A 10244-nucleotide genomic window follows, 5' to 3' on the forward strand; every position below is an offset into this window, starting at 1 on the left:
ACCAAACTCGAACCGTCTTGCTTGGTGTTAATTATTTTATTGCTGGCTAGCAGTTAGCATTCATGAAGTTCCCAGTGCCACCACAGGCGTTCACTTTAAGAGTCGGAATTAGCAGGAAAGTTATACACAAATAAATGGCACAGAGAAATACACTAAATACAAACATGTTAAATGTTAGTCGCCCAGGGGTCTGTCCTTTTCTCCCACCTCTACACCAGGGGGGCAGTCAGACAGATATTTTGTGAAGCCACTAAGGAAATGAAAGTTCATATAATGGCCTGTTGTGGCGCTATCACTGGACCCAGAAAACCCCATAGCCCCATAGAAGTCCATGTATTTAGGCCCAACTTCACCTAGACTGTATTACCTTAATAAAAAAAATACTTTTCGCTTCCAGTCACTAGTTTAAAGTCTCATTTCTAATGTCATAATATTCTTTTTGGAAAATTATGGTCCCGTGTATAAAAAAAATGACCATAAAGTCGCGCATGTTCTGAGGGGCGTGGCTACGGTTACAGTCTATAAACGGGATCCCCCACCCACTCGAGTCAAAATAAAAACCAACGAAGAAGAAGGGGGGAAGTCCCGCCTCGTTGTCTGGGCCAGCCAATGGGCCAGCTGGGCCTGGGCCCGGATCTAGAAAGATGGCTGCCTCCATGGCAAGGACTGACACATAGAGACAGGCTTCATTTTACGTTCATGTTAGACCCGCGGAACGCTTTGTCCATATTTTTTACAGTCTATGCTCTACACCCAATCTCTTCACTGAAATAGAATAGGGTATTATAAATGCACACTTGCACAGCAGCCATTTTGGAAAGAACTCTTCCTACTTCAGGCCAAGGACTGTCTAAAGAGGACGACACGTGAAGACCGTACGGGCGACGCCATGTTGCTCACATGGTGCTCCATGGAAGGAAAGAAACATGCGCAGTGGGCTTTATGCAGCCAACACTTCCGCGTTCAGCTTCCTTGGTCTCAACTGCGCATTTTTCCTTCCTTCCATGGAGCAGGGTTGCCAAGTCTACTTATTTCCCTTTCCCGCGACATTTGGCTTCCTTTTTTTCCAGAGATCCTTTTCTTTTCTTTATAGGCTAATTATTAGTATAATAAGTTACTAAAACATTAATTACCATAGACACACATAGTATTTATAATGATAAATGCATCAAATCTTTTTTCATTAGGATTATATGGTCATATTATTGGGTTTGTTTTGGCTTGTCTTTGGAGGTGGGTTGGCTTATTTCTGTCGCGAGTTGGCAACACTGCCATGGAGCAACATGGTGTCGCCTGTATACGGTCTTCGCGGCTCGTCCTCTTTAGACAGTCCTTGCTTCCGGCCCCCTTCCCTACTTCCTGGTAGGTGAGCCAACCTGCACCATAGCAGCACACTGACTCCGTTTGACCAGAATGGAACAGTCGGAGCCTTAATTAGTATCACCGGGAACACCTGGAAGGAAGTATAGGGAAAGGGGCCCGGAAGTATGACGAGTTATTCTGTGTGTACACTGTACAGTATATACAGTACGCCTATTAGCTCAACTGCGCAAGCTCTGCGACATGTGTATTTTTTTGCAGAACGTTCCCAGTCGACAGGCTCCGCCCCCCAGCCCATAGGAGTACTGCAGTACCCTATATGGGCCCCTATTTTTGGCAGCACATTTTGATTTTAGTTTTAGTCATAGTCTCTTGGATAGTCACATTTTTAGTCACCTGGAAATGTTTTAGTGTTAGTCTAGTTTTAGTCGACTCAATATCATAAGATTTTAGTCGACTAAACCTAAACCTACAGTTGACTTAGTCGACTAAAATGTATTTTGGCCCACAATGCGTCGCAGCGCAACATTATACTGGATCTCTCGTCCACTACGTCCCTTCCTAACATTTTAGTCTATAGTTTTTTATTTGTTGACGAAATTGTCAATATATATTTTTTAGTCATCATAGCTTAGTTGTCATTTAGTTTCCATTTAGTTTTAGTCGACGAATTCAACACTGACAAAGATCACACCTCCCCTCCATTTAGTTTTAGTCGACGAATTCAACACTGACAAAGATCACACCTCCCCGCCCAGTGTGCAGGTCGACCCCCCGTATTGTTTATTGTTCATAAGGATCCCCATTAGCTTTTGCCTTGACAAAAGCTAGTCTTCCTGGGGTCCGACACAGACAAACATTTAACATTTAACAAAGGCAATACTTACACTTGTTTACAAACACTAACTCAAAATAAAACATAGTAAAATAAAATATAAAATAAGAAATAAAAAACATCGGAGAAATAAAAAACAAAGAACAAAGAAAAACATAGCAAAAATCACTTTCAACGAATTATACATTGGAATTATTATTTCCCCAGGGTTACTGCAGTATGGTTTACATAAGGTGTTCTTTTAACTTGATTGTAAAGATGAATTTTGTATTTGTATTGGTTATACACTTTGGTAGTGCATTCCAACCTATTACTGCTCTATAGATAATAGAAGATTTAAGAATATTTGTTCTTGGTTTAAATGCCACCAAAACACCCGAACTGGCTTGTCTAGTCATATGGTTACCGGTATGTTCGTCTTTTACATGTGCTACCTGTTCAAAGAAATACAGTGGTACTGTGGTAACACACGGGTAACCCATGAGTCCAGAAATGTTCGCTTCATATTGGTTGAGGCCGGTCAAATTATTTTTTAAATGCAGATCGATAGTGCCAGGCTTCCCTCCACCACAACATGGTCAATGTTGTGCCCATTGAGATTGACGCTCATCCAAACCGAATGCACCACAGTGGTGGACAGTGGTGGACAGGTATTTTACCCCATGTGCCACCCGAGCGCTGCTCCACTCAAATGTTTAGCCTATACAGTATGTATGGCATACCTATACTGTAGAATAGCGATGCTATTGGGGTTAATGGATTGAACCCATTTAGACCTGAGGACGATTCTACAAATCCTGACAGTTTTCAGTGGTTCTCAAACTTTCTCATGTCAAGGACCCCCAGAATTATCTGTATTTGGCTGCGGACCCCCATCTGAAAATATGTTGTTCCAGGGTACCCCCCGGAAGCAAAGATTTGAGTTAAGAGTGTTCGCTCTGAAAGAGCCAAACGACTACATTTATTTAAGTCTTGTTCTTCAGCTTCTCTAATGCCTGAGGAACTCTCAGCGGCGGCCTGGATTATGGACGACCTCACCAGCCTCAATATGTCATCCTGCATTCTGCATGCATAATCTCTCGAGCAACACAAGGTGAATCCCAAGGAACCACACTGTCACCTTTCCTGTTCCCCTCCCTTTCTTTTTTTACTACATTTTTATCCCACGATTTTGTAACCCATTTTTTTCTTATCACCCAGTGCCAATTATCTAATGTAATCCTGGGCGCTACACTTTCTCTGCCAACCTGGGGGGGCAGCGGACTGACCTCATGCCTCCTTCTATGCATGAGGAGTCCAAGCTGCTTCTTTTCACCTGACAGAGGGGAATTTCCCCGGCCGGACGTAGCGCGTGGAAGGGACACGTTATTCCGACCAGTTCCTTTCCCCTCCATCAGGTGCCCCGGCTGGCCAGAGGGAGGTAGTTTTAGAGACCAGGATTACGGCATGTTTTTGTGAGGGTACCTACCCTAGGGGACACGGGGAGAACATGCAAACTCCACACAGAAAGGCCCTATTGCCAACCCCGCCTTGGGTATGGGCACTGATGACGCGGAGGAGGGAACACGCCGCCAGTGCCCACAGTGTCCCCAGTGGGAATCGAACCCAAGACCTTCTAGCTGTGAGGCGACAGCACTACTAACTGTGCCCCCTGTTCCCCTCCCTTTCATCTCCAACCGCCCACTTCAATGTCGGTATACAGTACGTGCATGCCGCTGTGCGGGTGGAGTGGGGCTACAATTCCTGCCCAGCGCCATTTTTACCCTCTGTCGTGCCTTCCGGCTTGACCAGGCGTCCCCACCAACACAACTATACCGGTTGGTCGGGGGGGGGGGGGGCACCCAATGGAGAGCCGAACTGGATGCGTGCACATGTGTTTATCGATGCTGTATCAACAGAGCACCGAAGTCTGACGTCAATATCGGCAGAGGGCGCAAATCCACAGGTTCATGTACTTTTTATTTGCACTGTACATTTTTTCGTGATCACCTCATATAAGAACTGTGTTAATAAAAATAAACATGTGATCGCGGCCGCTTCACCCATATGGATGTGACGAATCAACTGACTGAGAGGAAACGCTATTGTTACTGCTACTGAATCAGTTACATTTTCGCTAGAAACGGACTGCATCATAATATGAGTGACTGACGGTCGTAAACGATACAGAGACAGTTCCCCCCGACAATAACGCAGAGACAGCTTGTTTATTTTTGGACCACAACGCTTTATATATGAGACGATTTCAAGATGCCCCCCCCCCCCCCCCATTTTATTCTTCATAGAGAAAAGACCTCCGTGAACCAGGGGGGTATGAGGGAGTGACTTCATGGACTTGGCCATGCACTATATGGCCTCAGAGCAGCTATAGCTCTCCAGCCAGCCAAAGGGCTCTGCAGTGTGAGGCGTGGTGCAGGAGGTGAGGTTGTGTTGGTGGAGCAGTATCGACTGAAACGTCACAGCAAGATGCGGATCACATGAGCACATGGCCCAAACATTATGATAAGGCCAAGAGAGACGGCGAGAGAGAGATTGAATTAAGGCTGAGGCTTTAAATCCTCAATCCTCAAAAAATGTGGGCTTGTTCGTACAGAATCTCTAACAGTTACCTGACATAGTGTGTTGTGACATTCATAAACGATGGCAATTTGCCTTACGTTCACGTCAGTGTTCACAAATACTGTACAGATACTGCAAACCATTGTGAAAATAAGAGCTTAAATGAAGATGAAAGGGAAATTCTGTCACTTTTCTATCTCTGTCGGGTGGAAACCTCATTTGTAACTTTTCAGGGTTCAAACAAAAAAATTGCAAAAGTAGCAGATTTACATGTTCAGAATGTAGATAATGCTACCTTTGCGTATGATCGTATGATCGTTAAATTACGAAAAGAGATGTGAGATTTCTGCCCGACAGCAACGATATCTTTCCATAGTTTGTAAAAAGAAAAGGCACTCAGTTCAGTTGTCGTTAACTGCTGAATAATCCATTTGTTAAAGTGCTTGCGTGCTTTCAGCATTAGAAGCCCCAATGCATATTATTTAGTGCGCACAGTATGCTGTTGACTGCGCGCAGCAACACAGTGGCAGTTTGAAGCAGCCCAGGCACCAAGCAGAAGTCTGGAGGTTAACGATTGATCATTAATTCAATGAATCTGGTTAATTAGCTTTCTGCCGCCCTCGATCTTGCCAAAAAAACATCATAAAAGACCCAGAGACTTGTTGGCTGATTTGATACCGCGACTCGCAAATAACCTTCCGGTGCTGCTGGGCTTAAAACAAAAACCAACTTGTCATGGGAATTCATTAGCCGTGCCGAGAAGGTTAATATGAGACAGCTCGAGGCCACCACTGCGTGTCATGGATCAGTCTTTATCTTTTATTAGGAACTCATCACACGTGGAGAATCCTCCGGCGTCAGCTAATAATCCCCCCCCCCCCCCCCCCCCACTCACATGGTAATTTTTTTTAAGTCAAAGCACGTGGACAGCTGTGCAGTCCTTACATGGCATTTCTTTTAATACTATAGCTGACTAAGACATATACCGACAATGACAATGACGTGATTCGTGAAAAAGCTGCTGGGGGTGCATACTCAGTTTAGACTATAGCCATTGGTTAGACAATAAACTAAAACATAATTGCTCAGACTCTTCAATAAAGATGGCAAAAACAAACATTCTTTGTTCTGTAGTTTACATACATACAATTGTATAGTCCAAAACACTGAAGTCCTTAAAACAGAAACCTATAACGCTGACCCTAAACCCTAAGGTAAGTGGGGTAGAACCTGGGGAACATAGAACCTGGGGAACATAGAACCTGGGGAACATAGAACCTGGGGAACATAGAACCTGGGGAACATAGGGATGACTCCCTCACGGGCCACTCAGTGGTGTCTCATGTAGGGAGGCTGTGGCTCAGGAGGTAGAGCAGGTCGTCCAATGATCCCTGGGTCGGCGGTTCCAAACCCAGCTCCTCCTGTCCACATGTCGAAGTGTCCTTGGGCAAGACACTGAACCCCACATTGCCTCCAATGAGTCGGTCGGTGTGTGCTCGCCCACCATTGGTGTCTGAATGTGGGAAGTGAGGACGCTGGCGTCGACTGTTCGCCGCTTCACCTCCCAATGTATGAATGAATGAACCATTGTAAAGCGCTTTGAGCACTTGGAAAAGCGTTATAAAAATGCAATTAATTATCATGTGGGTAGAGACGGCGCCCCTTCCGTCTTTGCCTATGGGGAGGATTCCAGTGTACTGTATGTATGGATTTTTGGATTTGCTAGGTGTGTATAATGTGTAATGCCCGGGATTTCAAAAGACTTTCAAAAGATTAGATCTAACCACATTATAACTAAAGAAAAAGATAAATACATCACATACTAAAAGTCTCAATGTGGTTTTTACTCGTTAAATAAAGGTAAAAGAAAATAGTCACACAATCACATCACAAACTAGAAACATCACTTATTGGAATGAAGTGAACTCACAAAATCACAATACAAACTGTGTGTGTGTGTGTGTGTGTGCGTGTGTGTGTGTGTGTGTGTGTGTGTGTGTCGCAACTTCCCATGGTCACAAGGACTTGCATGTTGCAACGTGTTGCGTGTTGCAACTACCCTCTTCTGCCAGAAGTATAGGCTGCAAAGTATACACATTACATAAGCATGAGATTCATAGTCTGCAGATCTTAAAGCTCACAACGAGGGGCGGCATGATGCATTGTGACTTAGAGATTTATAGACATTATGTGCAAATATAAAATAGCTGCGATAATACTGTAAGTGGTTATGGTGAAATAAACCATTAACACTTCATGAACAAATGAGTTTGGAGGGGGCGACGGGACTATGACATCACCGGCTCAGGAAGGAGACGGCATTCACTGTACACACGGAGACGACAAAGTCGCGTCTCGAAAGTTTGCCACCCTGGGAGGTGGTTTCAAAAAGGGCCGGTTAAGTCCCCCAAAAAACGCCGTCTCCGTGAGGCAGAAAGGGCAGATCGGCTAAATACTTTCCCGGGTAACGACCGTTACCCGGGAAAGTATAAGACGGTCATTTAGACGTCTAAAAGCCGAAAGTTACTCAGTGGGGAGGATTACGTCCGTAAGCTCTAAATTTTCGGGAGCGTTGTCCGGCTGATCTTCAGCGAAGACTTTCTCCAGAGCCTTTAGGATGTCACCGCACCGCCTTAAAGCCCCACCCGAGAACATGTACACCAGCGGGTTCAGGCAGCTGTTGAGATACGCCACGGTGAGGGATATGGGGACCGCGTACTCGAGCGCAACACCCAGTGTCTCACTGTGTGTCCTCACATCCACAACTTGAAGCAGTCGTATGATGTGAAAGGGGGCCCAGCACAGGAAAAACACGACGATAACAGCTACTAGGACCTTTTTAACACTTGATAGTGTTTGAGTTGAGAGAGATACTATGTGCCTAGTCTTATAAAATATGACAGAATTGCAGGAGACGATGACAAAGAAGGGAAACACGAATCCCACGACGAGGTTAGTGATGACCAGGGAGGGTTCAGGATAGTCATAGCAGAGTCGAACGTCCAACTCCCTAGAGATTACGTGAGGGATGCTGAGAGCCAAAGCCATCACCCAAACACCCAGACTGACCAAGGATGCGTTTCTGACGGTGCGGTGATGGTGATGGTGTAATTGCCAAAAGATTGGCCAAACAAAACTCACAAATCGGTCCACACTGATCAGCACCAGAATGTAGATACTGGCATACATGTTCATATAGAAAACCACACCGTCCATTTTGCACATGAACCAGCCAAAAGGCCATTGGTTGTCCCGAGCTCTCTGTGTGATGTTCAGGGGCAGGAAGGCTGTAGCCAGGAAGTCGGCCACAGCGAGGTTGAGGTACCAAACGGTAGAAAGATTCGGACGACTTCCTTCATCAGCTAGGACGTCTTTCCTCATCAGGTATGCTCTCATCCTGACGCCCGCCACCCAGATGACGATACCGTTCCCCAACACGCCGAGCACACACACCAGGCTGTAGATGACCGCGGACATGACGTTGACGGATTTGAAGAATCTTTCATATTCCTCATCCCCAGTAGCATCGTGATAAACAGCAGGTGTGGTCATATTCTCCATCGTCCTGAAACCTAAAAGTAACAAAACAATAATTAATATAACGTATATGCCTTGTTTTGGAACAAGGAGATTTTTACTGTTGAAATTAATCATATATATATATATATATATATATATATATATATATATATATATATATATATATATAGAGAGAGAGAGAGAGAGAGAGAGAGAGAGAGAGAGAGAGAGGTAGTTTGCACACAAAACGAGGTAGAGACTGAGCTACACTTCCTAAACGTCTGCCCACTACCAAGACAGTTTGAAAACATGACTAATGACAAAAAAACTCCCATATCTGTTGGGTGAAGTACAACAATGTGCAACTGCAAACACAGCAGCGAGATTTGTGAGCTGCTGTGACAGGAGAAGGATGTCAAATGGAATACAAGCACCTTAAAGAATACAAACCATTGTGTGTACACTGTTTACTAGATAGTATTAACCAAAGTGTTAATGTAACACAGCTATGTTTACACCTTTATTTAATTCCTATTTATATCCAATATTTATTTATTGTAATTTAATTTTGATTGTCTTGTACCACTTCTGCTTTGGCAATGTACGTTTTCTCAAGCCAATAAAGCTCAATTGAATTGAATTTAATTTAATTTAATTGAATTGAGAGAGAGAGAGAGAGAGAGAGAGAGAGAGAGAGAGAGAGAGAGAGAGAGAGCACAACGGGGTTTCCTCGTCATGAATCCACGGGTCCGCCTGCAGTCCTTCCTCTTACCACTAGGGCCCAGCGCTTCAACGTTGGAGTGCCTCACTGGCCCCTTGGTCTAGATCGGCACAGACTCGCTCTTGAGGGCTTTATAAGCCACTTCCACTCAAGGCTGCTTGGTTTCGGACCACACTTAATATGGCGCAGCCTCGCGTGAACGCGCATATCGAGGGCAAGTGTGTAGGGCGAGTGGCGAGGAGCTGGTTTCAGAAAGGGGGCTACCGTCCCCTTGAACGGCTCAACGGTAGCTGGGCGTGGTTGATGGGTCTGAGGTTAACCTCGCCTCACCAGGCTTTCCACCGCCTCGGAGGAAAGCCTGGTCTCTGTTTCAAAAGTCTGTATGATCCGAGCTGGGGCCGGATGATGTGGTTACGTCATGTTGTAGTATTGTTTTGTAGTCGCCAGACAGGATGAACAGGCGACGACAACTTCCTTTTCCCTCTCAATAAAAGCTCTCGCTTACGAGAGCTTTTATTGCTTTTAATCAAACAGGAAGCAACAAACAGCTTCCTGTTTGTTGTAGGCAAACCATTGCCTACACCATGACGTAAGCATATCATCCGGCTCCAGCCCGGATCATATACCGAAATAAAATGGTGCCCAGGCTAGTCTGAGGTAGGTTCACAATGAAGCAGCTCCACTTGGTCACCAGAGAGAATCCTCCCTCTAGCCACAGTGTGCGGATTATGATATAGTCTCAAGTCTATTGTTTCCCTTCATATTTCAATTCATTCCATACTGGCCTTTTACTGTTTTCAGCACATTAGCCTGCACACAATCACATATCAAAATCACAATCACAATCACACTTGTTGTGTTTACTCAGCATATCCAGCAAAATCATTACAATGGTTTTTATGTTATATTATCTTTCACAGTAGCAGCATTACAGCACATATCACAATATGTCACTAAATAAACATCAATGTTGAGCAGTCAACTCACCAGGATAATCAATGAAAATCACACAGAAAAAACGCCAACTTATGGCTCTGTTGTCTCTAGCCCAATTTTTTTGATTCTCGTAGAGGTTTTTTTCGATTCTGACGAATCTCTCTACGAGAGTCTAAACGTAAACTCCGCCCCAAACGTCGAAGAAGCAACCTGGATGCCTTTAAATCACTCTTACCTTGTACAAATGCAAAATCTAAGCTGCTTTTAATGTTGCCCCACTTGTTTGTGACCTCTACGGAAGCATATTAAACTCTGTCAATGCTTATTTTTCAATAAAAAACGTTTTATAATCAA

At 44.5% G+C, this 10244-nt stretch overlaps 1 protein-coding gene across 1 annotated transcript; it reads right to left on the bottom strand.

Annotated features, from left to right (window-relative positions):
- Positions 1-4501: 4501 nt before the first annotated feature.
- Positions 4502-9994, bottom strand: LOC308320806 (C3a anaphylatoxin chemotactic receptor-like; the record flags this gene model as incomplete). Its single annotated transcript, XM_080771484.1, has 3 exons — positions 9942-9994; positions 7259-8286; positions 4502-4603 (listed from the first exon to the last, which is right to left on the bottom strand). The coding sequence occupies exons 2-3, from the start codon at positions 8273-8275 to the stop codon at positions 4502-4504; spliced, it is 1119 nt and encodes a 372-aa protein (XP_080627610.1). The 5' UTR covers positions 8276-8286; positions 9942-9994.
- Positions 9995-10244: the final 250 nt, after the last annotated feature.

This window comes from Protomyctophum bolini (assembly GCF_963924005.1).
Source record: "Protomyctophum bolini genome assembly, chromosome: 1".
Lineage (NCBI taxonomy): Eukaryota > Metazoa > Chordata > Actinopteri > Myctophiformes > Myctophidae > Protomyctophum > Protomyctophum bolini.